This window comes from Cuculus canorus, chromosome 14, assembly GCF_017976375.1.
Source record: "Cuculus canorus isolate bCucCan1 chromosome 14, bCucCan1.pri, whole genome shotgun sequence".
NCBI classification, from domain to species: domain Eukaryota; kingdom Metazoa; phylum Chordata; class Aves; order Cuculiformes; family Cuculidae; genus Cuculus; species Cuculus canorus.
In genome coordinates, this window is record NC_071414.1 from 3,861,004 (window position 1) to 3,888,908 (window position 27,905).

General features: G+C 46.0%; 1 protein-coding gene across 4 annotated transcripts; it reads right to left on the minus strand.

The window, feature by feature from the left end:
• Positions 1-648: 648 nt before the first annotated feature.
• Positions 649-27,904, minus strand: GABRP (gamma-aminobutyric acid type A receptor subunit pi). Of its 4 annotated transcripts, none has more exons than XM_054079974.1 (11): positions 27,663-27,904; positions 27,285-27,422; positions 16,215-16,304; positions 14,770-14,882; positions 12,532-12,599; positions 9,729-9,946; positions 8,624-8,706; positions 6,163-6,300; positions 4,297-4,449; positions 3,571-3,764; positions 649-2,630 (listed from the first exon to the last, which is right to left on the minus strand). In XM_054079974.1, exons 3-11 carry the CDS (start codon positions 16,268-16,270, stop codon positions 2,316-2,318), a joined length of 1,338 nt encoding a protein of 445 aa, XP_053935949.1. In that variant the 5' UTR covers positions 16,271-16,304; positions 27,285-27,422; positions 27,663-27,904; the 3' UTR covers positions 649-2,315. The 4 variants fall into 4 exon arrangements, with proteins under 4 accessions (XP_053935949.1, XP_053935948.1, XP_053935950.1 ...); XM_054079973.1 differs by having other exon boundaries at positions 27,285-27,491; XM_054079975.1 differs by lacking the exons at positions 27,285-27,422; positions 27,663-27,904 and adding an exon at positions 20,741-21,015.
• Between the last annotated feature and the right edge of the window lies 1 nt (position 27,905).

Consider the following 27,905-nt stretch of genomic DNA (forward strand, 5'->3'; position numbering starts at 1 on the left):
CGGTCACTATCCATCGTGCTCTCCTGTGCTAACACTCATTCACAAGCATTTATCCACAAAGACTTCAAGTGAAAACGTTCTTAAAAAGAGATAAAGCTTCCAGAATCATAGAACCATTAAGGTTGGAAGAGACCTTTAAGATCATCACGTTCAACCATCAGCCCAGCACCACTGTGCCTATGGTGGGGTCCCAGAGTGCTGTGTCTACACATTTTTTTTAACCCCTCCAGGAACAGAGACTCTACCATTTCCCTGGGCAGACTGTTCTAATGCTTTACCACTCTTTTGGTAAAGAAATTTTTCCTAATAGCCAATACAACCTCCCCTGGCACTACTTGAGGCTGTTTTCTCTCATCCTTTCAATTGGAACTTGGGAGAAGAGACCAGCATTTTGCTGCATAGAGGTTTAATTTTGAACATGTCCTGAGCAACTTCAAAGAAGCAAGTTGTAACAAAGCTGTATCTAATGAAAGCAAGCCTTGAGAGTGGCAGTCTGCTAAAACGAACAGAGAAATTCCTTTTGTTAACATTAATATTTGGCAGCCGGTGTAGAACACATAAGGGTATTTTAGTTGGGTGTTAAAGCAAGAAAATTGACACAGAAATAAGGTAATGATTTTTTTTTTAATAGAGGATCTCTCTGGGGGGTTGTGTTCATATCATACACGGTCACTTTATTGTATTTTCTGGAATGGACTTTAAATGCCAGTATATACAAGGCAGCATTTCATTATTGGAGCCTGTGTTTATTCACTTGCCCTTGTCAGTTTGTTCCCCTCTGTCTTCTTGTGCTGCTCTTTGTAAAAGCTATGATTTATGAATATGGGGTTTAGAACCTTCACAATATATTGTGGGGAGGTGGTTCGATAAAACGTTATTAAAGGAAAAAAATAATCTATATTTTTGTGCTTTGCCCACCTCCTATAGGAAACCCCAGTAAGAGACTCGTACTAAGCAAAACCCACGTGCATAAGCCTGTAATATAAGTGACCTGCTGAGAGACCTCTCGCGGCCAGAACTCCTGCTGAACTGTAGCCACTGCAGATGACGACCGTTTTACTTACAGAACTGCAGGATTTCACCCTCAAAGTTAGGAAAATTGCATAAACCAAAAAGGTAGGGGGAAATCTGTCATAAAACGGTCATTTTAAAATCAAGAAACAAAGACTTCCAGTAGCCTTAAGCTACAGAGTACAAATGGCATTTGGTTCTCAAAACAAAGTATGTCCCCCCCCCATATTTAATATATTTCTGAAACAAAGCTTGTGGTCCTGCTGATTGCAGGATAAACAGAGCTGGCTGGCATTTTCCAGATCCCACTTTAAATCTGAATTTCTGCAAAAAACTAACACTGTTTCAGGCTAAAATAGAGAGGGTAAGGCTGATTTAGATCATTGCACCTCAGCCCACACACGGACTGACTTGCCACAGCTGCGCAGCCACAGAAAAGAGGGGATGACAAATTGGCCACTCTTCCATATGGTTGGCAAGGAACAAGAGCTGCCTATAGCAGGGAGAGCGGAAGGAAGAGCTCTCTGGGGTGAAAAATAACCTGTTTGTGAGAAGGTGTAGATGGTGGTAGAACCTGTCCAGTTGCGGCACAACAAGAAGAGTGCAAGAGATGGGTTACAAAACACTTTTGCTGCCTATATTTCTTGTTCCGAAATCTCTGAAAAACCACAGCTCTACAAATAAAAAGCCCTCTGTCTATCTCAAGGATGGATATCTTCAGCAAGTGAGGATAACCCCAGTGAGTCTGACAAGTATTAAAGCAATGCGGTGCTTCAGTGCACCAGTGCCAGCACCACATCGTGCAGGGACAAGGAACCACAGCGCATGGGAGAGGTTTCTCTCCGCTGCCTTTGGGTTCTCTCATGGAACAGAGGTTCTGCTGAGACAGCCACCACAGTCCCTTTGTTACTGTTCTCTCTGACAAACAATAACAGCTATAATCCTACATCCTCTTGGAGATCTAGAAGGTTCCAACCTGCTTCAGACTCCCAAGATAATGCTGCCACGTGCAGTCCTCCACACCCGTCTGCAGCCACGTGAGAGGCTGGATGCTGGAGGGAAAAGCAGGGGTGAGCACGAGAGCCCAGCACAGCCACTCGGCTGAACACGCTGTTGTCCGGAGTCAGTGTTGCTAATATTGAAGCGCCAAGGCTTTGCATCTCCTGTACGTCACACTCTCTTCTGCTCTGTGTCTCGGGAAACACAACAGAGGATCTGTTGGATTCACTGTGGTTCGTTACCTAGGTCCCCATTGGCAAGATTCCTCCCTTGCTGAAGTAGGAGAATAAAGCAACTCATTTCTACTAAAAATATAGGTAATAAGCCCAATAAAACACATTGACCAGCATGAAAAACAAAGGGAAAAGCATTTTAGAGTAGTGGTCTACATTGCTGGGGTTCTGAATGGTGAAATAACCAATAATCCTGTGCATTTTGTTTCTCAAGAAACATTTGATTTTCTCATGAGTTTTCATGGTCAAACCACTGCAGTTAACATTATCACTGGAGATCTCAATGCTTGTGAAGCTGATTTTCCCTTTATAGCTGGCAATGGAGCTGTTGAGGATGTTAGTGATGTTGACTTCTTCCATTTCTTTAGTAAGTTCTTTTGCAGACCCCTAGGAAACAGGAGTGTACGGTTATTTTACAGTTTGTTTTCTGCAGAGGAAAAGTACTTTAATCATTAAAGAGACGATAAGGATAAAGGAACACAGGTTCATATGTTCATCAAAAACCTGCAACATTCAAACATGCCTTTCAGCTGCTGCCTAGGTTTAGGAGTGCCTGAAGTCCCAGAGATGCAGGTATTTCCACCACTGTACTTCTAGGGATATTTTCAGATCTTTGAGCAAGTCTCACTATGTGTGTGGAGCAACTCAACAACCATCTTGCACAAACATCAATCTGTTCACTTCTATGCTTTTAAACTTAATGGCTGGGGAACTCAGCAGCAAGGTGGGAAACCTCCTCTGATAGGATTTGGACCCTCAATGACCATTGGGCTATAATCATACTCAATTGTTTAATTTCTCGCACTAAAGCGGAGCACTGTGAACAATACGCTCTCCCCCACAACCCCCACAGAACATTGTGGGACTGATGTTCTGGGAGGAGAGGAAGAAGGGTTCAGCTGTCCTCTGGGAAAGGACATTACCTTCCAGATCAGTGTCCTAATCAGAGTTTTTCAGTAGGAGAGCGAAGAGATGCTTTACAGTCCCTCTTTTTCAGCTGCATTTTGAAAGGAACAGAGGTGCTTCGTGCTCCCACATGAGCTCATCTTGGGGCTATAGACTGAATTCTAGTGGGATGCCAAAGGGCCTCCCTGAGTGAGATCCTGTAGGTCTAACATTACCTTCAGCTGGTGTGCAGGAAGCTGCCGGGGCCCAGAGGACCTGTGCTATTCATGGCTTTGTGGCACACAAAATTTTACATTTAGTGATAGTTAGGAGAAGCAATTGTTACTGTATCCATAACAAGAAGACTCTTTGTGTTATTCAGTTAATGGAAGACTAAGTATTGTTGATCCAAGATAACTTATGAAGATAGATCAGGTTTTACCTCTTGAGGTGCTTTAGCTGTGCGCTTTTGTGATGAGCTGTAGTGAGCCACTGCGTATTCCACAAGGGCACCAAAGATGAAGCTGAAGCAGATGCCGAGGTAAACATCAATAGCCTTAATGAAACAGTTGGTTTTTGAAAGTGAACTTCGTGAGCCAATCATCAGAGTCGTCATGGAAAGCACCGTCGTTACTCCTTTGAAAACAGAAAAGCAAATAACTTCTCTTCTGGGCCCTTTGGAGAAGGCTTGGTCTATCCTTCTGCACACGTTGTCACTGTTGCTAGTCAGGTAGAGCACATCACCTTTTACTAAATCCAAATCATCCATTAAATGAAATACTTCTGTAGCGCTACCTACTAGCATCACATGGGCTCTCCCTGCCTTTGGCAACTTAACTCCAAAAGGCCCTTGGCTCTTTTATTTGTCTTACTTTCAGTAAAACAACCATCTCCTCCTCGCCCCCTCCAAAACACATCTCAAAGAGTCTGCTCTGTCCTCTACTCTCTGCTGTGGACCTGCCAGGAGCCTTGGCCCTATGTAGGTGGGCAAACATGCCCACCACAGCACATCTGCCACACTTCATACTGCTAACCCAGCACTTTGGCAAGTGAAAGCAGAATGTGAGCAGGTCACTGAGCAGAGGACTCAACAAGACTGCTGTCTGCCCAGGCCTTGGAAGCTCCCCTGCCTGCTTAAGTTTTCTCCCGTCCTTGGGCGATAACTTACCAATGCAGGTTCTTGCAGGCACTGAATCCAGTGTGATCCAAAAAGAAACCCAGGACAACATGACGAGCAGAGTGGAGGGAACATAGGTCTCCAAAATGAAGTAAAGGACATTTCTTCTCAGCTCAAACTGCAATATCAGTCGTGGATAATTGCCTGTTTGCAAAAGAAAGAAACACAGAGAACATAAAATACCCAAGGACACTTGAAGTGAAGCTGGGGCAGCCCAGCACCGGCCATTCAGCTGCAGTGCAGCTCTGCAGATGCACATAAATCATGGGAGATGTGTCACACATACGAGCTTGACCCTCATGCGTCAGAGAGCTGGAGCACCTCCTGTACGAGGATGGGCTGAGAGAGTTGGGGTTGTCCAGCCTGGACAAGAAAAGGCTCTGAGGAGACCTTATAGTGACCTTCCAGTGCCTGAAGGGGCTACAAGAAAGCTTGAGAGGGACTGCTGACGAAGGCTTGTAGTGACAGGACGAAGGACAATGGGTATAAACTGGAGAGGGGCAGATTTAGACTGGACATAAGGAGGAATTTCTTCATGATGAGAGTGGTGAGGCCCTGGCCCAGGCTGCCCAGGGAAGCAGTGGCTGCTCCATCCCTGGAGGTGTTCAAGGTCAGGTTGGATGGACTTTGGGCAGCCTGAGCCGGTGGGAGGTGTCCCTGCCCATGGCAGGGGAGTGGAGGTGGATGATCTTTAAGGTCCCTCCCAACCCAAACTATTCTATGATTCTATGATCTTACTTATCCAACGCTGCCCAGACGGGAGGATGCATCCTATAGCAGTGCTGGACAAGAGACATCTAAAACAATGCACAAAGGGGCTCCTGAACTTAACTCAAAGTGCAATTACTTTATACCAGTGTCTTAACTCAGACCAGGGAAGGGCTGATGCTTTCATCTGTTCTTTCATACTCAGCACAGCACAGTTTTCCCGGTAACCACTTTGAAGGGGCATTGCTGAGTTTAGTCTTCTCTGACAGCTGAGAACTAAACAAAAGGATTCTCTCTTTATTTCAGCAGGCTCCGGCTTATGCCACAAAGCATCCCAGTACCTTATCATCACAGAGAATTAGACCCCCCTTTAATGATTTGTGATCTTTGATAACTGTATCTTTTGTGTCTCCCCACCCAAATCAGTCAAGTTTTAAAGGTCAATTTGCCATACTACTGACACGAGAGTTCTGGGGTTGCAGTGCCAGTAGTTTCAGGAGCTGTTGCTGCTGTTCAAACAATAGCTCCCTTTGAAGTGTAAGAAACAAATTCCATGTTGTTTGTGGGCTGTGTACATTAAAACAAAACAAAACAAACCATTGTTATTTCTAGACCTGGTCATTCTAAGGAAATTTTGCCTACTTTCTTCTGGAGAGAAGAGTTATTTACACTGATAATGAAAAAGACATTACGTTTTCATGTACAAAGGGATCTTATTCCATCATGATAGACTGTAATTTACATAAAAGAAAAAAGTATATCTTAAACATTAATTTTACTCCCAGTAAAAACGTGGCTCTCTGCAGTATTTATAGTCTGCACACCTGAGAGGAAGGGAGAGAGCTTCTTCAGGTGTGCGTGGAGAAGGAAAGAAGTTGAGAATTTTAAAGAAAAAAGATAATTGAAACTCCATCAAGTGAATGTAGTGTAGTCAACCCCCGTCTTTCCATGGATTTCCATCTTACAGAATATCCTGACTGCAACTTATTGGATTTCACTCTTTCCAGCCGTCTCTTTGCGAGATTAAGATGTGCTTGCAGGCTTTGCTGGGTCATGCTCGAGTCAAAAGACACTGGCTTGTAGAAGGGAAGGGAGGTGGGAGGGGAAATACTTGAGACCTTTTCTTGCTTTTCCCTTTCACCGATTTACCTGTTTCCTGCTGTGACTTCGAGACCAGGGTGTAGTAACGTTCCACCGTGTACTGGGAGAGCCGCAACTTCTCTATGCCGTGGACAGAGTCATTTCCTCTCAACCACATGAAGATGACATCGTTTTCATCATATCCCCCTAAGGAGAAGACAAAGACCCTTGTTCCTGTGGTTTAGCCAGTAAAAGCCTAGCTCGTGCCTGCCCTGTCTCCTGAGTGGGCACAGAAACATGATCTAGGCACTGTGGGCTGGACAGATGCTCTTAACGGTGTCAGACTATGGCTGGACATTGGCTCTTCTTTCATTGCTCTACTTCCAGCCTGCTGGTTCAGATTTCAACAGGAACACCCAATGCTGTGAATGATGCACAGCATCGAAGGCTGTCAGGAATCTGTTTCAGTCATTTACATGGGGTATTTCTATTTTAAAAGATAATATATTCCTGTCATCCACAGTTTGGTCACATACAGCAGGATAAAACTACCGCAGCAGTCAACCCTCAAATATAGTCTCTTCAGTTCTGAAAGGAGAGCAGGAGAAATGCAGTGGGTAAAAAAGGGAATACAGATTCCACTGAGCCCCTTGCCAGGTAGCAGAAGCACATTTCACTGAATCACCTATTCAAGTGCTTCAAAAAGCCAGAAAAGGCATTTTTATTGAGTCAAAAACTTGGAGCTGAGACTGCTCTGCAGTTACGAACCAAGCTCTTCTGACTGGGTACACGTCGTCCAGAAAACTTGCTCATTACAGCAGCTTTTTCTACAAATTCTTCCTCCTGTCCCCAAAGGCTTTAAGTTACCGAGGACAAATAAATGCATCCAGCATTCGGGTAACACTAAATTCATGCAAAAATGAACAATTCAAGGAGTTATCAGTAAACTCCATATGAGCTGGCTGAGTCACTGCCTCCAGGAATGTAAATAATGGCATAACATGACCTCAGGTTGGACTGAGGGATACCTCAGTCTGAGGGAGAAAACCTGTACTGAGTCACCAGTCTGCCATTCACTTCAGAAATTTCACTTAATTTAGGAAGCGAGCCCATCCATCCCACTAATTCGATTCTTTTATTAAGTGCTCTTCTTTGAGAAAATGAGTAGGGATGCTTTGGTTTGGATGATAACCTGTTTATCCTGGTAGAAGAAATAGATGCAGTTGCAGCTCTATTTTTATCTAATTGTGTTTTTTCATTAGACAGAAATTACCAGAGCTTGAGTATGATAAACTCCTAAATTAGGTGTCCAGGGCATGAATCCCCATGTAGTATCCTGAGCATGTGACTTTTAAAGTTTCTTAGGAGTTTTATGAATTGCGGTTACTCAGGAAAATTTTATAATAAATGATAGATAGTTGTTAATTCGTCTGGCTTATATTTAAATAGCATTATTTCTGGGCAGTTATCCTAATGGAATCTCCAGTGGGCAATGTGCCTGTAATTTCATTGAAATTGTACAGCAACTGAGCATGATGTAGGGCCCAATCGCTTCTAAACCAGCCCCAAACAAGCGATGCTTTAGCAGAAGAGGCCAATCATTATTATTTCAGGAGCTATTCTTTGTAATGAAGTTAACCATGGTGAACTAATACGATTTTAATGTGAATATAATATGTGCTTCCCTAGGTGCTTTGTGCTACAGCCCCAGAAGCTGAAACCTGGTCTTTTAAGCTGTTTCTTGTTGTGGCATGCAGTGGGAGACAGTTGCCTGCTTCTCCTGGAGCTTCACGGATACAGAGCAGCAGCATTGCTCTTTCTGAGTCCCTATAGCGTCCTCAGTTTTCCTGGAGTCTTTTCCAGCCAGCTTTGTCATGGATGAGCTTTTAATTTCATTTAGAGCAGAACTCGCTGATTATTTCTTTTGTCGAGACTCCTTGTGTTGACGAGGGTCTTGTCATCTGCGTCGCTGTAACAGACAGCCCTCGTGGAGAAGCGTGTGTCACAAGGTTAGGTTTGGCCTTGGTTTCTCTTATGAGCTGAGAGGCACATTCAACTCACATTCCCGTAAGAACTACCCTTTGCGCAGTCTTGGTTAAAGTGTAAGTTTGGGAGGTGCAATAGGTGGCAGATAACTAAAAGTGTGAAAAGCTGTTCCTGGCTGTACCCCATCCCACACACTCACCCCAAAAGTTACTTCTGAAGAAGTTGTGTGTGCAAAAGGGACCGAAATTGGAAAACCAGCCTTACTGCTTCATCCTTTCTGTGCAAAATTGAACCATCCATACTTTAATAAAATAAATATATATATATAACCACTCTTTGTATATAAATTGCACAGTGACAGAAATCCTCGAAACTTTGGATTGTAGTACAAGTGTTTGAAGAGTGATGAAGCAAAGTTGTTTTCTTTTCGACAAATATTTGCAGGAATAAAAGTGTACCCCAGGAAGCTACTGTGATGTATTCAAGAAGCAAACACGTGAACAAAGAAGTTTAAAGTTATTTTTTTCTAGAACCTCATACTTACAGCTTTCCAGTTGCAGTCTGCAGGTTTGTGTGTCCATGGGATATTTGGACAGGTCCATGTTACAAGCAACAGTCGTAGTGATTCTGTAGGAGGAGAAAGAACTTCGAAAGTTGCAATAAAAGCGTGTAATGGAATATGTCTCTTTTTCATAGCAAACTAGACCTCAAAGCCTCTGCTCTCATTTAGATAATTTTGACCTATGAAATAAATTAACTGATACAATCAGCGAGATTAAGAAGGCAAGCTCTCTGCAGCCACACTGCTGAAAATGTAACAGAAGGAGGGATTTTGCTTTGCTGTCGTGGGAGATGTAGCGTAGATCGACATGTTTGCCAGGGCTGCAGTCTGCACATTTTACTTAGGAAGCCGCCCCATGTCCCCTAAGGCACAGAAACCAAATGCACACAGATTTGAGCTTGCTCTGCCGCAGAGGGTCAGTGAGTTTTTTTGTAGGAGCTTTACTTTGTGGTGAAGGTAATCAGAGCACAGTTACTGCGAGAGAACACTGCACGCAGCGCTAACACACTTCCAGAGCACATTTCTGCAAATACATGAACCTTTGGCAAATACCTTTTGCTAGAAAGCAAAAACCATGGCTACATGGCACGGGGTAAGGACGTAGATTCCCACTAACTTTTAAACTTTTACTATGATGATGATCTTGCTTCATTCCTCCCTCACCTCCGTCTGGCTTTGCTCGACTTCTGGGTGACACCTAAAGTCATGAGCTTTCAGAGCAGGCGCTGTGCATGGGACACAGCACATACCATGATGAGGAATCCTCATCCTTGGCTGGCTTTTCCAAGTGGCCAGGAGGCAACAGATCAGAAGACCATGGTGACAGTAGACTTACTGACTCATTATTATGGGTTGTCCAGAGTAGTCATGGCTGCTCCATCCCTGGAGGTGTTCAAGGCCAGGTTGGATGGGGCTTGGAGCAACCTGACCCAGTGGAAGGTGTCCCTGCCCATGACAGGGGGGTTGGAACTGGATGATCTTTAAGGTCCCTTCCAACCCAAACCATTCCATGATTCTACGCTCCTGTCCAGTGTAATTTGTGAAATCTACTCTGAGCCAGCAGCTGCAAAGCCAATAACTGATTTACCTTAAGGCATACAAGATGGTGCCATTAGAGAACAGTCTGATGAGACGGTTTCCCACGGTGACATCATGCAGGAAGGACTTTTTTGACTCCACAATGTATGTGTCTGGTACCCAGAGCAATTCCACCAGACGAGCATCTAGAGTGAAGCTCTTGTTGCCATGAAAGACCAGCCGGGGGTCTGTCCAGCGCTGCCGCAAGTAGATAGTAGCTGTGTAATCCTGGGAAAGAGAGGAAAACCTATGAGGATGCACATCCAGCCCACTTCCCAGCACAGCTGTGGTTATGATGTGTGACAAGAGGCAGAAGGCACACTTAGTTCACCTATCAAAGCTCAGCTTCAAGTGCATGCAGTAAATCTGACAGATAGTCCGCATTATTTTATTTACTGTATTACGTTTCTTATCTCCTTACACTCTAAGAGGTGAGGCTATGAGGATTATACTCACAGTACATTTTTCTTTTCAAATGAGCAATTATTGTAATTGATATTTTTGTGTCCATTTTGCAGGTAAGAACACAGATGGGAAGTGCACACTTGAGGCCACAAAACTATCGTCTAGAGCTGGAAAATTACACGCGTTATAAACAAGATCACGAAAGGGATCTTGACATTTCAGAGAAAGAAGGTAAGCAAATCCACCTTATTTCACCAAGGTCTTAAAAACCCAAACAAATCAAAAAACCTAAAACTTGTAGCATCCTTTTTGATAGGAGTTTTGAATCTAAGGACGCTAGGATTAACTTGAGTTCAGCCTGCCAAAATCTACCTGCAGTGACTGCAGCATTTTTGCAGTGCCCCATCATAAAAGAATAAGAAACATTGAGTGCTAAAGATGGTTCTTTGCTGAGTCTTCTGGACCAACACAAGGCACTGTTGGACTGTTTCACTTCCTTATCGGTGAATTAAATACAACCGCTAATGCCTTTTATTTTCAAAACATCTGTCACAGACTGGTCCTGGGGTTGGTGCCAACAGCTTGGAGTCACTATAATTTATAAGAGAGAAGGTCTAAGTCAACATCGACTGTCAACTGTTAGCTTTTGCAGCTTTTAAAGTTTTACTCGCACCCCGTGACAGAGTTAAAAACATGTTAAATACTGCACTGTTGTGGCTTTCAATGCTGTGAATTGTAAAGTGACAGGAATGGAGAATCCTCATTGGTTTCCAGCTTTTCACAAGGCACAGAGTAAACCTCTGCAATGTCTTCCATGTGGTCAGAGCAATTTAGATCACAGAATCACAGAATCACAAGGTTGGAAAAGACCCATTGGATCATCGAGTCCAACCATTCCTAACACTCCCTAAACCATGTCCCTAAGCACTTCAGCCACCCGTTCCTTAAACACCTCCAGGGAAGGCGACTCGACCTCCTCCCTGGGCAGCTGTTCCAGTACCCAATGATTCTTACTGTGAAGAATTTTTTTCTGATATCCAACCTGAACCTCCCCTGACGGAGCTTCAGGCCATTCCCCCTTGTCCTGTCCTCTGTCACTTGGGAGAAGAGCCCAGCTCCCTCCTCTCCACAACCTCCTTTCAGGTAGTTGTAGAGAGCAATAAGGTCTCCGCTCAGCCTCCTCTTCTCCAGGCTAAACAACCCCAGCTCTCTCAGCCGCTCCTCGTCAGACTTGTTCTCCAGCCCCTCACCAGCTTCGTTGCTCTTCTCTGGACACACTCCAGAGCCTCAACATCCTTCTTGTGGTGAGAGGTCCAGGACTGAACACAGTATTCAAGGTGCGGTCTCACCAGTGCCGAGTACAGAGGGAGAATAACCTCCCTGGACCTGCTGGTGACCCCATTTCTGATCCAAGCCAAGATGCCGTTGGCCTTCTTGGCCACCTGGGCACACTACTGGCTCATGTTCAGTCGGCTGTCAACCAACACCCCCAGGTCCTTCTCTTCCGTGCAGCTCTCCAGCCACTCTTCCCCCAGTCTGTAGCGCTGCTATTTTCGAAGGCACTTTAACTAAAGTTCTAATTAAGTGAATGATTTATTTTGTTGGTTCTGTCCCTTCCCCCAAATTAGTGACTTCAAAGTTAAAATATTTTACCTACTGAACTTGTTTAATTTGTTGGGGGGAGAGAGGAGAAAAAGTCTGTGCTGCTCTTGAAAATGCTGAATTGAATGTTGAAATTGTTCCCAACTGAACTTTAGACTGTTTGGACAGAAATTATTTGCTGAATCTACCCAAGCTGCCCATAGTTTTGGTCAACCCAAAACAGGAATTTCCAGCAAGCCATGTTTGAAATCCAGCTATCAGGAATATAGGGAACCAGATTCGTCAGTGGGAGGAAGATGTTCTCTGTAGATTTGAAAACCATGTTTATTTTTTTTCTTTCCTTGGGATACCCAGTCCTTTCAGCCTCGAAGCGTGTTGCAGCCCCGTTTCTCCTCCTTGTGAAGAAACCCTGTCTCTGCCTTCAGCCAGCGCCAGCACATCCCACAGCAGCCAGCCCTACGCTACACAAAGGGCTCCTACACGGTGGAAGGGTAAAAGAAATGCCACACGTGATTGATTTTTCCCACACCTAAGGGGCTTGATTTCCAGGAGCTGAGTTTTTTAACCAGTAGGACTTTTGGACCTGTCTCTGTTTATTTCCAAGTCCATGTTACTATGGCATCTACGTAGTCTGCAGTCATAAAGGAGCTCCGTTCTCATCACACCTCTGAAGGTGGTCAACAGACACAGGAAAACAAAGCAGCTTGAGCAGGACAGTGTGTTTCCATGCTCCACACACAGGAATGTATGACAAGTCGCTCAGGCAGATCTCTTATATCTTATAAAATAAAAGTTCTTTCACTTACCATGTCACTCTCAGATATACTAGAAATGCTTGCGATGTCCAGACTCATTGCAATTTGAACAGGTTCTCCTGTGGAGGGGAAGAAAAGCTTGAGCAGAGAGAAGGGAGGAATGAGAGGCACAATAAGACTGCTGAGGGTGCTGCGCAGCGTGGGCACTGCTCGCAGCATCCCAAGCACACGACGCTACCTCTGAAACCGCAGAAGCCCAAAGGGTTAGTCAGAGTTTACAAATGATTCATGATCCAAAATAAAGCTGTCACTGTTAGGGAGCTGGAGTTCTGTAAGTGGTGATGGGTGGCAGAGAGCCAGTGCCCACCGGCACCATCCGTGAACTCCAGCACTTGGAATATGTAGTGTTTCAGTGGTGTTTACAGACAGGAAGCCAGGGCTGGTTTATCCCTTGTTACCCAGTCCACAACACCTGCAGAGTGTCAAGAAGAGCAAACCTTGTACACAATAGTTCTCAAGACAGCTCTTGGAGGACTCTTCACAAGCAGGTAGCAAACGGCATCCCTGTTTCTCAGAGAGGAAAAACTAAGGGGCAGAGAAATTCAGTGACCCTTGAAACCACGCACTGGCTTAGAAAGCAGAGGTACTTTTGTCTCCTTTTATTTATTCTGTTCCTATTCCATCTACAGTCCTGAACCTCTGCAGCCCCGTTTCCAGCACTAACTCTGAAGGAGCACCACGAGAGGGCAGCTCCTCCCCAGGAAACACCAGCAGAGTTGGCCCTGGAGAGGGCTCGCCAGGTCCTGGTGCACAGTCTGCCCTGAACAGGGCACTGCTTACACCAGCAGGCACACAAACTTTCCCTTAGGCTCTTCCAGGTTTGCCTAATCCCCAGTGGGAATGTGGGGCTCTGAGCAGGGCTTGGTGCTTTCCAAAACATCTTGGTTCTTTCACCCTTTCTGCCTAGGTGACAACACAGCAATGCCCTTCTTCATGGGACTTGCTAACATTCCTTTTCATCATCTGAATTATAATTAGGAAAATCCAAAGGATGTGGTTTCTAAATCTCCTTCCTGTTGGTTTTGGTTTTCTTGGTTTGTTTGTTTTAAACCGTTCCCAAATCCAAGATGTATTTCACTTGTCAAAACTGAATATTTTTTTAAGTAGCTTGTGCGTGTCCTGTCTGGTTTTTAGATATTTAGACCCTTGAAGCAAACCTCAAATTAACGACTAGAGGGCAGATCTGTGAGGATCCCACACCTTTGGAGGAGGTCAAACCAGAGTCCTGACCATTTTTGTTTAACTTTTATGGCTCTGGTAGGCGTAGGCTGGTGTAGATGCAATTAATCTCCATTATGGAGTTCAGAAGCATCTGTTGTGACAGGATCTAGAGGAGCTTTTCTATTCCTGCAAGAGATCAGGCATTCCTGAGGTAACAAGCTGGTAAGTTCCGTATTATCTCAGAAATCTATCACCATGGTCACAAAAAGGCAGAAGCACAAAGCTGCCGGTGGCAGGTGGTCAGTCTGCAGGAGCTATTATACAGCGGGAAACATCCAAGTCCTGGTGGAATCTGATGGGCAATTTTTCTGTTAAGCATAGTTTCATAAACCGATCACTGGCAGAAATGCAAAATTGATAAAAATAAAGTTTTTCATAGCTGAATGCCATTTGGAGAAACCCTTTCCTTGAAGTGGATATAGCGCTCACCTGGAAGGAGGGAGACCCGACACCCAAACTGGACAACAGCCTCAGGTAAGCTCCCAAATAGGTGGCTGTCCTTCAGGTGTTTGCTACCCCCTAGAGTTTCACGAAGGTTTCAAGTGGGTTTTATTTGTGCCTCAGTGTGAAGTGAAAGCATGTATCAGAAGTCAGTGTTTCTGGCAAGGAGAATGGCTTTGTTCCTCTATGGCTGCAATTTACTGGATTGACATATGTGAACAAAAACAAACCAGAAAATCACAAGGGTCAGAGTCTAAACAAAAGTGCGTACAATTAAAGCAGAATTTAGTTACCCTGTCAGGCCTTTCGTAGGGGCGTTAAAGTTTATAGATTCCCTATTCTTAACCTCAGAGATGAATGTGTTTTCGTGCCTTACTCCTGCATGCACAACCTATTCAAGATGACAGTGGACGCACAAAAAGGAAAGCAGCCTTGGCTATGAGCTCATTTAAGAGGAAAGCAACCTCTTGAACTGGGGTGTTCTAAAGAAAGCTTAAGAATGCTCTCCCCTCCCCACAAGCCTTACAGACTTTTCTTCAAACGGTCAAACGCAAGGAGCAAACTCACCTCCAAAGTAGGGCCTGAGGTATTTGTTGTATCCCGTAGTGAGGTTCTCAAATCCAGGGAGGGATGTTGTGTCACCGCCGCGCAAGTCAGGTCTGTGACACAGGGAACACCTCCTGGGGACACAAGTCCATATTGTTATGTATGCCTGGGAACTCTGGGCACATCTGGTGTGCAGCTGCAGCTCTGTGTCCAGCTTGCAAGCAAACACACAAACTACATTAAATGCTTGTTAAAAAATAGGCAGATCATTGAAGTAGTGAGCACTTGCTGAGATTGTTTATCTCGGCCAAATACCTGGCACCTTGAAGAAGTGGGCAAACGGCAGATCACCTCAGCTGATACCTACAGGTTTGCACGCAGAGAAGCTTCAGGACATTCTTAAGATGTCCCAGACAAGCCAAGCAATGTCCGCATATCACAAATCTTAATTATAACTCCCATCTCCCCCTTCCCGCTCCTCCTCAGGCATAAAAGCAACATGCATTTCTTTTCCCCAGGCTGCTTATGATGGTCTGAGACAGCTCTTGCTGACCAACAGCTCCTCCTCCCCAATCACTAGTCCCCTGAAGAAACTCTCACCCTTCTATGTTAGCGTCAGCAGCATCCCCTCAGCTGCCATCCAGAGCAAAACCTCCGAGTACACCGGGAGGGAAAAGGTAACGCACTGAGTGCTTTACAGGCACTAACAAAGCTTTGTAGACTGTGCGTGCACAGGGTGTGACTCTATTTTCCAATGTCAGAATTCATGTTTTGTGGATGGACAACAGAGCTAGCGCCTGACATCGTGAGGCTTGCAGATCTGTACTATCATATCGACAGCTCCAAAGATGGGGGTTTGGGCTGTTAAAGGTTAAGTTTTATGGTGCAGTGTCCCTGTATGGTCATGTACTCACTTGATGAAAACATAAATGAGTTTGTCATTGCTTTGTGAAGGGATGAAGGAAGTAGAAGACAGCCCCTCTGCCTCTCTCCAGATCCTCAGGACCACTGGTCTGTGCAGTATGGAACTTTGCAAGTGTAATTACTCGAAGCTCTAATGATTTTGGTTTTAAAGCTGTCCTTGGAGATCTGATGCAGGTTTTGGACCAAAAAGGGCCTTAAAGCAGAAGTGAACCAGTTAGTGAGCGGCATAAACAGTTCAGGAAATTTAGGACTTGTCATTCTGGTGCTGGTGATAGCGCAGCTGCGAGTCCTGTGGGGCACATTTCCAGGGGAAGCTGCCAACTGTTCTGGTCTCAAACAGGAAATAAGGGGTTGCGCTGTGAATGTACCTGTTGTGTTTTGTGGACCTGTACAGGCTGCTTTCTTCTACACCGCATCCCTCACTGCTCCCAGCTTTCTTTGGATTGGCTGGATAACTAGAAGGATAGTTTCCTTTTGACCCTACTATTTATGCGAAACACAAATCAGACATTCCCTGTAAAACAACCAAGCACTCAGCTTACCTTTGAGTCGGAAGGAAAAGGCACAAACTGAAGAAGAGGGAATATCTGCAGAACATCGCCGGAGATTGTGTCGGTGTTTGCTTTCCTTGTCTGTGAAGCAGAAAGTTTTGTGGTTTAAGAAAAACTATTTTAAGGGAAGGGGATGGGGAAAGAGATTCTGCACAGTCAGAACCACACACTGTGATATTTAACATTCCCAACACGTAGTGGCTTCTGCCCTCCTCACCGTGCTATCTTAATGCTTTCCACCTAAAAGACACTAGTGACAACTCGGGTTCTGAAGTCCTTGACAGGGTCACCAAATTTTAGCTGCCACTTAGTTTTAGATAGGGCTTTTCTTCTTTCAGCAAGGGATGGTGATTAGCTAGTGTTGAGAATGACATTTTGAGAAGGGATCTGTTAAAGAGAAAAATGCTTAAAGACAGTCAGACCCTGAAGCCAAGTGAGATCCTGCCCACCTGTGCCACATTCATCATCTTTTCATCCAGGGCTCCACTAATCAGCTACACAGAAACGCTGTAGCTCTGCGCTCCATTAGCTTGTACCTGGGATAAACCCATGCTATTACTGGTAATGTTGGCAAGCCACTCCGCATGCAGTACAGGATGAAATCATTCCACTTAAAATGGGTTTCGTTGACTTTTCTGGGAGTGGAACCAAATGAGCTTCTGGCTCGAGACTCCCGCGGGCTCATTTTGCCTTGGAGAGGGCATCACGATGGGTGAAACACCCATTGGTCACACTGCATTGAAAGTGTGCAATGAAACACTGCATTGGTCGCACACCTTTTCTCAAGCACGAGGATGGTGCTCTGCCGCATGTCCAGTGTCTCCTGCAGGGTGGCTGCGGAGTACGGCTGCCACAGCTGCCAAGGGGAGATTGTTCCTCAGCCGTCACGAGTCTGAGCTGCCACGGCAGCACTGCTCAACCTGCTCCACTGCACTATGTGAAGGGTACGTCGTGTGTCGGAGTTTTCCTACAGATACTGGCAAGGCAACATCATTCTGGGATGGATATGAGTCTTCCTCTTGACCATTCTCTTACAAATTGGGAATGACTACACAAATTGTGAGTCCCCGTGCCTTGGCACTGGTGAGAGCAAAATCCCAGCTTTGGATTCAGTGCATTTCTCATCATGCCCAGCAATCAGAGCCTCAACATCAAGACTGGCTATTCCATAGTAACCCAAATATAAGGAATTTTCTGCTTGGGTTAGATTCTTCCTGTGGTAGTTCATCACAGCCCAGGGGACACTGCCTTCTCAGGCAGTCGTACAGCTCTGGTTCTGTGCATGGGACAGTAGAGCTCCAGGCAAGGAGAACATCTGGGCCCATACAGAGCCAGTCAAAATGCCTGGAAGTTCAAACACCACAAATGCAGGTTATCCCACTGGAGAAGGGATGTTTTTCAGAATAAAACATGCTTCAATATCTGTCCAAGACCTGAATTCCTCACAAGGCTTTGCACTAATCACTTTTTCTCTGAACATGGTGCTCAGATGTTTCCAGATGTTATCAAGTCCTCCTCACTATGATGTGATCATGCAGGGCTAGAGAATTGTTTACCTGCTCACAGTAATGTTGGACCACAGTTTTGATGAGAAAGAAGAAAGATCAGTCCAGGTAATTTAAAGAAGACCTTCTAAGAAGAAAGGATAATTCTACAAACTAGCATTTAGCTAAATTATGAAAACTCATGAACTTCAGCTGAGGAACTCCTCACAAGCATCCTTCATAAGCATGTTTTGCACAGGGGCTGTGGCTGCTAGAATTCTGATGCATCAGGACAAGTTTCTAAACACTTTTGTTCTATCTGAGCCTAGTTACTTGTTTTGGAAAAAAAAGACCAAAACCCAAACCAAGCCAAATTCTATTTATTTTGATGACTGACGAAGCGATGGGGACCTCTTGTGTAGTAAAAAGCCACCTTGGGACCCTGTTGTGCCTTCAGTTGATGGCAGTGAAGTGTGCACCGCGAGTGCAGCCAGCTGAAACAAACCAGCCTGGAGAGATTTATAGCTGCTGCTCCCACAGACCGGAGAAACTACACGGTCTAAATTTCTTTATGACTCTGGTAATTCTTTGATAAACAAGGAAAAGCCTTATTCCCTCCTTCCATCCTTCAGGATGGCTGTCAAGATAACAAAAACATCAAAGACTGCAAGAAAATGAAGGGAGGGTCTGTAAGTACTTAACAGGGCTAGAAACAAGGCATACCAATGACCTCATGGGCAAGAAAACGGTGACACCGGTGCCCAGAATGTAACCAAAGCATTGTTTTACTATTCAGTGCATCAGTTAATACAATTACAATTCTACTTTTATAGTGCGGGAGCTTTCATTGGAGGTTACCAGCTTCATTAGTACAATAAACTGGGAAGAAATTACCTTAAGATTATCTACTTATTGTTGTCTGTCCAGTAAAGTATTTCAGTTTACTCTAAAAAAAAACCCCTTAACCGTTTCTAATCTGAACATTTTCCTATGGTCAGTGAAAGCACGGCACAGGCAATGCTAGAAGAGCAGCAGTCATGAAGGCAGCACTGGTACCACTGGTTGAGAGACGGCTTCTGATGCCAAAGATGTATAAAAATCATTCATCACGTAGACTCAGGGATAATGAAAACTTTGAGAATATAATAGCTCACCCACTCGGCTCTGTATTCTCCCTCTTGGCTGCAAAAATCATACAAAGATGCAAGTATTATAGCAAAACAGATCCAGCAGGAGTCCTCCGTGGCAGCCTGTGTCTGCTTCCAGAGAATTTCATTAAAGAATACATCTTTATACCAAGCAACAACGATATGTGTCTACACTTCAGCTCAGCCTGTGTTTCCTTAATTCAGCTGTGTTCCTCTGGCTTTGAAAGGGTGGTAAGAGTGAAAACACAAAAGGAGGAAAAGCCTCTGACAGCTGCAATAATTCTATTTATAGGGAACGGGGTGTGAGAGAACAGGTATGTCCGCTATTGCCTGATGGGTGGTACCCAGGTCCCTTTGCGGTGCTGCCTGGGTGACCCACGGCGACAGGCTGCTTCCTCTGGAGCAGTAAGAAGCCGTGCGGGAAGCTGGCAGCAGCCACCACCAGCCTGTCTTACCTCCCACGCCACATCTAAATCACCGTCTGTGTCACTGTGCGCAGCAGATTAACACAGTCTCTGATTTTCTGCCGGCTGACGATGTCCCAATGCCAGGCAATAGGAGCATTTATGAGACTAAAAAGCCACACGGAGAACCAAACCTGTTCTGTATATGACCAGTTTACTAAGCTTAAGGTAACGATTCCCAAGGCCAAATTTTACTAGAGGCAAATTGCTGTGAGAGCAGAAGGCGCCACACAGGCACACGTGTGTCTCAGAGTTAAGCCTGGCTACGGGAGTCAGCGGAAGCAAAATGAATGCTGAAATAAACACAGATCACATTTAGTTTGCCCATTTAGGTGTTGCCTCTATTTATTACACAAAATTAAGGTTTCCGCGATGAACTTGGGCATAATTTCTCTGCTCTGCAGACCTGCAGCACCCAGGACACCCTCAGAGCCGAAAGCTCAGCCTGCCTCAACCACACACGAGTGAGACCGTGTTGGGCAACTGTTTTCCCCGGGGTGTTTTCACAAGTGCTTTGATTCCCAGGACAAGGTTTGACAGATGTCACACGAGGACACTTAGAATCATAAAATCACTAGGTTAGAAAAGACCTTTAGATCATTGAGTCCAACCATTCCTATCTGCCACTAAACCATGTCCCTGAGCACCTCGTCCACTCGTCTTTTAAATACCTCCAGGGATGGGGACTCTACCACTTCCCCGGGCAGCCTGTTCCAGTATTTTCCTCTCAGACATGGAGAGGCGTGGATCATTTGGCTTCGTGTGGCTCAGCTTTGCTGGAGGACCCATGAAGCCCTCGCAGCAGCGTCACCACCTTTCTGCTGCCCAGGCCCATTCATGGTCAACACGACCAGGACACGGGAATGGTGCTATGGAGAAAGGGTGAGCAGTCAGAGATTCCGCCTTGCTGCTTGTATTCACTCCTGAGGAAGAGTGGAAAGAGCACCACCACACGATCACCAGGAGTTTCCAGCTTCACGACCACCTTGTGGCTGTGCCATTGTGTGCTGGGCTTGCTTTGGCCACCAACATGAATTCAACAGTTGCCAAATACCATGACAAAATGACAATAGTGGCAAAACCCATCATGCATAAGACAGCCCATAAACTGCAGGCCCGATTCCAGTCTTATTCATCCCAACGAAAGTCAGAAGCAATTCCAAGATACAAGGTGGCTGTACATAAAATTAGATTCAGTCCTTATGTAAGAATGTTAAACCAATGCCTGAATAATGCACTTACGTTTTCAAGACGTAAACTCCCATCTTTCCAGTTACTGGTGGGAGGTGGCAGCTTGCGCTCACATCTGCCCACCCCACGTGGTACACAGGTCTGCCTGCAGCTTGCAGGACTGAGTTCTCTAAATACGTACAGAAACGTCTTAAATTATATCAAAATGAAGGTTTCTGAGGTTTACTTACGTGAAATAAATTCTTCCTCCAAAATGTCAAGTTTGGCTTCTGACTGGTCACTTAATTTGCTCTGTTTTAGCAAATACGATGCACCTCGAATTTATAAATAATTACAAATATGATAGGTTTGGCATGCTCCTGGCAGCTCTCATCCTGCCCTAGATATCTCTAGCTCTAATCTAAACCTGCCTGCTGTTGTCAGCCTCCTGTGGCTCATGAGCTCAGAGCTGGCTGTGCTCGGTCATATCGAGCAACTATTTCGGCTTTCATTCACCCGATGAACCTGCCCCTCACCGCAGGCAGGGAGCCAGGGCTGGGTGCAAGAAGTTCATCTCTTCCCGGCAGACAGACAGCTCACAAACCTAACAGCATTGCTTTCTATGATTTTGCTTTCTATTTGCCAACCCTGGAACTTGCAGCCCTCTATATATATACAGTCCCTCCCACCTCAGCAGTATCGCTCCCCACGTCTCCTCCATTGTGTGTGTGCAGGTATTTTCGGTGAGACATCATTATTCTTGTTCCTATCAGCTGAGACAAGTGTGCACGAGGTTAACTCCTTCGTGGGACACAAAAGTGTGTGCCCCAAGAACCTCTCCAACTATATGTGTACAGAGAGGATGGGATGGGGACTGTAGGAATGTGTCACGTTAATGGTAAATAAAGCAGAGGTGGTTTGCTGAGGAGCTTTACTGAGTGTTCTGCTCAGTTCTGGGCACTCCAGGGAGGAAAAGGGAAATAAAGAGTAACTATTGTGGAAAGATTCTCATGTGTGCAGAAGTTGGAAAGAATGAGAGTGTGTCATTTAGACAAAAGGAGCTGGAGGGGCACAAAGCTAAAGTAATGGAATATATAGAGAAAATACACCGGACATTTCTGATTATTCTCGCTCTCTATCAGACCAAGGGCATGGTCAATACATCAAAAAGCCACAACAGGCTTACAGCCACAAAGCCCACAGTGAAAAGGTGGAAATTTTGCTTCCAAGCTTCCAGGTAACAGATAAACAAAAAATAAGAAACCTGCAGATGTGCTGGGTAATTCTGGATTGCTTTCCTCGGTCATCTTTGGTAGTTGTGCCAAAGGAAAGAGCTTCCCTTGTGGCACTGGGCTGGCTGGTCTCCCTCGCTGTTCCCACACCATCTGCCAAAGCTGGCATCGCAGGCAGAGCTGCAGGGCTCTTCGCAGAGAATGTGATTTAGTTGAGCACTTGTCCTGGCTCAGCCCTCCAGAGGAAAAGCACGAGGGACTCGCTGACCTCTTGGAGCAGGAAAGATGGACAGAATCGCTCTATTTCGTCTTCATTCTCACCGAGCATCTGCCCCCCCCGGCAGATGGGTGTCCTGGTGCGCCAAGCTCCGCAGCACCTTGCCAAGGTGGTGAGAGGACCCAGCGCCGGGGAGGGAGGGAGGGAGGATGAATAGAACTGCCAGTAAGCCATTAATAGAAGGCTTGACAACATGCCGACAAATGAGCATGTAAGAAAAAAATATCAGAGAGGGCCCCCAGGAGCACAGGTCAGACGCAATCATTCATCTTACACATCTATTAGTCTGAATTTCTGTTGGGCCAAGAAACTATCCTCGCTGCGGTAAGTTTTAGGGGAAAACCAGTCTTGAAATGCATTGAATGCCTCCACAGCCCACTTCTTCCCAACATGTTTGTTTTGCTCTTGCAGGCAACAGTCAGAGCTGCGCTGCAGCTGCATGTCCTTCCACACCAACATTCATTTTTCCTTAATATCCAAATAAAGCCGTGCACATAGAAACAAAGAGCTGGCGTTTGGCTCAGAGCAGAACTTGGCTTTTACTAGATAAATGCTTTTACCTATTGCATTACGAGGAATAATTTATGCATGAATAAATAAAACCTTAAAGCCAGTGAACACACCCATGACAGGCCACGGCAGCTTAGTATGAACAATTTAACTTTTTTTATAGCACTTTTAAAGCTGTCACGGTGCTTTGGCACGGCAGGATTACCTGGTCACAGCGGCTGGCAGGCCCATCCCTGTGTGCCTGTTTAACTGTGTCGCTTTGTGGCCACAAAGAGCTCATTACATGGCAAGAGTTACCTAGGGACAATAATTAGCAGCAGCTACAACGCTGCGGAAGTGGGACTGACTTAGCTGCCGCTAAGAAAACTGGATATGAAACCAAGCACCCCACATGCTGTTTGCCTTCAGACTGCTCCATGCAGCAGAGGACACGTGTGCCGATGTCCCAGGAGCAGAGCCGTGGCCCAACACAGAGCTATGTTCTCATGCTCACGTTTTGCTCAAGTTCCTGCATTTAACGCTTTCCCTCAACACGGCACTGCTGGAGGTTATAAGAGAGTAGAAAAGCTTCTCTACCCAAAACACCAGAGAGGAGGTGACTGACTTTGAAGGCACCTCGGGATCTATTCAGGTTTGTCAGCTCTTGCCAACAGTTTGGTGGCAGCTTTGCCCCACTTGCTCCCATTGTCCCCTTCCCACCCTGCCATGGCTTGGTACCCTCAGGAAGGTTTGAAAGGGCCCTGGCAAACTCTGCTGGGGCCTCAGTGATCCTGTCAGCCCTTCCCTGAGCCAGGCTTTACCCAAAGGAATTTAATCCCTGGCGGTGTTCAAGGCCAGGTTAGATAGGGCTTGGAGCCCCTGATCCAGTGGGAGGTGTCCCTGCCCATGGCAGGGGGTGGGACTGGATGGGCTTTGAGGTCCCTTCCAACCCAAACTATTCCACAATTGTGTGAATCTGGATTCTAGTTTACGTTACCTTCTTTATAAAGGCTATTCAGCACCATGTTCTGTAGTGCAACAAACCATTCAATATAGCAGTGAAACAAAATGGTTTTTTACTTGGACTTTTCCTCTTGTTTTTAAGTAGCTCAAGAAATAGAGTAAACATTCCCTATTTCTAAGAACAGAGAAATTAGGTAGTAAGAGGTCAAATTATTTATCTCTTGACTATCACCAGTAATGGTCAGACCGGTTACCCAGATGAACAAGCCTCCTGCAGAACATGTGCTAGAACCTCCTTGCTCGGACCTTTCCCAGTTTCACATCTCCTGAGGATGCCCTGGCTGGCAGCAGAATGCTGTAGACACAAAGGAATTACCAGCTTTCCCCCTTCTGCTCTCTGAGCCGGGGCTGCAGGAGCAGCAGCCACCACGCAGATGGGCACCTTGGTGTATTTCCTTCTCATTTCACTCCCACGCGTGTACCCAGACCCCTGTGGTGGGCGCTGGTCTGTGGAGCACCAGCTTTGTTTAAGGTAATCCTTCACAGCAGCAATCATCAATAACTGCTAACATACTCCCTAAAAGACACAGATCAATTGACAGATTATTATAACCCCTTAAAATATTAATGCCCTATCAGGGAGACAATTTCACTGGGCCTGGAGACTCTGCCATTATTAGAAATTATGCTCCAGCCTTAAATAAATTAACTCAATAAATGTCTTACCATGAATACAAATTCCTGCTTAGGGCTTGCAAATAAAATGATTTAGAGCTGTTCTCTGAAGAAAGATGAGGTATTTAAACTTGCAAAAGAGGAAGGGCTACCATATTCATTAGTCTTTTGTTTCAAATGGACTTCTAGTTTTAAGCTGAAGGCATTCCTTGCAGAAGGGAGGGGGAAATCTTTGGAAAAATCTTATGTTTCCTTATGCTGGGCTGCACGGTTTCAGTTCTGGGAATGCACAAAGCTCTGCTCGCCTCCAAAGGCAGCACAACAGCTGCAGGGAGAGGCTGCCCAGTGCCACCAGCATCACATCCCTGCGGGGCACACAGCACAGGACACCCGGAGGAGCAGGCTGGGTCCCCAGCCAGCAGCGGTTCTGCCTGTGCTGCCGGGAGGCAGTGTGCTGCCAGCCTAGACACAGAGCACCAGCTCGGAGAAACTTCATCCGGAGCACCGAGGCTGGAGGGGACAACTCTGCCATTGCCTACCCCAGGTTGAATTTAGGCAAAAAGGAGCTGTTGTGCTCTTCCTTCAGCCATAACCACATCCTGCTGGAATTGGGAAGCACCTGGACACCAGAGCCGTGGATGCTGAGCCAGTATTGCCCACCAGCAGCACAGCAGCTGCTAATCTGGAGCTCAAAAAGTACCTTGCAGGGAATGCAACGCAGCGCTGCACGCACTGGGGAGAAGCTGGGAGCTGCTCTCAGTGCACAGAGTGCAGCGGCTGCTTTTCAGACCTGAAAACTGCTTTTATGCTGTAGCTCCCTCAGCTTGCTACCACTGAAAGCAGTTAGACAACACAAGCAACCTTTAGTGTGACTTTTTCTGTGACGTGCCCTTAACCATAGAATGGTTTGGGTGGGAAGGGACCTGAAAGACCATGCTGAGAATAGATGCTAAGCTGGACCACTGTGCTACTGTTTCCTCACCAGGCCTCAGGCCACCTAAGATTCAGCCAAGATCGCGTAAAACCATGATGCTTGGCACAGAAATTGGTTCACTCGGTGGAGTCATTCAGCCTGCACTCTGCCATCTTTCCCTCACAATGCCCCAAAGACCCTGTAGGTCACAAGGTGACCGATAATAAAGCTTCAGCTTTAGCAGGTGTTTGCGGTTTCAATAAACACAAAGCATGCCTGAGCCCATTAATCATCCCCAAGCCTTCTGTCAAAGTGTTTACCCTCTTCATATCAATGAATCGACTGCAGCAACGTGAAAGCCACAACGTGACAGTGAATTAGAGCAGCATTTCACACCAAAGGCCCTTGATGTTTCTAGAAGAGTATTATAGATTTGCATCCCTATATGAGTCGCTGAGCTGGCAAGACAAATGCAGAGCATGAGCAGAGTCAGATGACACCTCGCTGGCCCATTGTGCACGCTCTCACCATTTGCATTCCTGGCTACAGCTTTACGAACAAGTTACGTGCACACGCAGTGCCTTTTCTGTGCACTATTGTACTGCTACCAGCGCATCCCTTGAGAAACCTGTTTTCTCAGGTGAGCACAGCCTTTTTTGCTACATCCATACTGACCATAAAGACAGGACAGCCCTGATGGGTAGTCTGCAGTGTCAGGACACGTGTAGGTCGCATCCGATGGCTTGGTGATCTGTCTGGCAGCAGCTGTCAGATGCCATCGCCTATGGGATGTCCAAAGTCATGTCCATACAGCAAACAAGGTGCATCTAGATCTGTGCCGCAGCACAAGCGTGATGTTTCCCCAAAGAATACGCCATAGCTTAAAACACAGTGTAAAGAGATGTGCATTCCTGAGGCGGTGCAGGTAAACGGATGCCTTGTGCAGATAATAATCAACAGGAACACCATGGGGAAGGTCAAGGCTTTGTCTTTTCCTGGTGCTCGCGTATTAGAGAATAGTCTGGGTTGGAAGGGACCTAAAATACCATCTAGTTCCCTCCCCCCCAGCCATGGGCAGGGACATCCCACTAAAGCAGTCTACCAATTTGTATCAATTTGATGAGATTGATTTTTTGACAACCAAAGCGCTGCTGATTAAAAGCTCACGTGACTTTCTTGGTCCTGGTTTAATAAGATCAGAGCATGGCTCAAAACTGGATGCAATGGTTCCAGTTCTTATTTAAGTTTGTACGTACACAAACAGTTCAGTCCTGAACTATAAGATACACATGAAAGACATGAGTCAGGATGAAAAAAAAAACAGTCGCGCTGATTCCACTGGACTGAATCAGTACGGTTTGTAAAAGACACCATAGATTCAACTTACTTGTTTTGCCTTAGAGAGAAATTCCATCAAAAGCCACCCACAGAGACGCTTAAACACAGGGAGCTTTTACAAGCAGATCAGGGAGATTGCCTTGGCAGCAGCTTTCTCCTCGGTGTCTCCTTGTTGTTGCATCGACTTCGCACTTGCACCTGTTGTATTCCCAACTGCTGTGCTGGTGACACGAAACGTTCCCCAGCAGGAATGGCTGCTTATATGCAGTAGCTTTTAACTACATCACCTGAATAGCTTCCTAGCACCCTCGAGGGCTGGGATAAATACAGCCCCAGCTTACACGAGTGAGAAATTGAGGGAAAGGGAGCATGCGGGCAAGGAGACAGGGTGCAGAGAGGGGCAAGCAGAGAAAGGAACGGCTCCTCCTCCCCCATCCTCTCACCCTCACTGAGCCCCCACAGCCCCAGGACCAGGAGCCCACGCTGTGCCTGTGCTACCACAGGACCTTTGGGCACCCACCGGCCCCTGTGGGCATCAATTCCCAACTACTGCTCCCAGGTCAGAAACATCCCATCTGCCTTGGTTTCCCCGCAGACCTCACATTTAGCCACCAGTTGGCCCCAACACAAGACAGCCCACACGCTGGCCCCAGTGCCCAACTCTCATCCGTGGAGAGCCCATGCGGACACCACCACCAACCGGCACATGGTTTTACGACATTTACGGCCTCTTAGCTCTGAGTGTATCTGCGCAGTAATAATAAGTTTTGAAGCAATTTGACAAAAAGTGAGGTTAGGGTGGTGATATCCTGGCTCTGTGCCTGGATGCAGAGGTTTCTTGGGAGCACAGCAGGCAGGTGGCCACCCCCTCCGAGCCCCTGCTGCCACCTCCCTCCCATCCCCAGCACCTGTGGTTTCCCGTTCTGTCTCCAGCTGCTGGCCTGGCTCTGCTCTGCTGTGGTGCAGCTGGCGATGATCCTCGCTGAGGCCGGCTGATGCTTTGGGAGAATTTTCCTTAATAGGCTGATCTCTGTGCTTGCGAAGAACTGAGGAAGGGAGGAATACGTTATCAGCTCCAATCTGGTGTTACAACACGCTTGCTACTTTGGTTCTGCCTGCAAAAAGCAGAATTAATTGCTGGGCTAGAAAATGCAGATAAATCAATCAGCTCATACCGCGTTTATTTTCTGTAGCTATGCATTAGGCTCCTGGCAGCTTAAAACAGCAGCGACACCTACTCTTGCTAGAGAGAGAGAGATAAAATTGGGGCTCTTGCCAAAGCCTACCTGCAGAAAGAAGCGGTTGCCCAGCACACAGGTGGGAGAAGGTGGTGGCACAGCTACAGCAGCAACCTGGAGCCAGACACCATCACACCAGCAGCACTTCTGCTCCATTTCAACATTTAAGGCGACTGTCAGTCCAGACCCATTGCATAACTTATCCTTCTAGCTATTCTAGAGCAAACATCTGAAAGACAGGGTAGAAAGGAGGAGGCAGAAAACTGATATTGAGAGAAAAAGAATATCGTT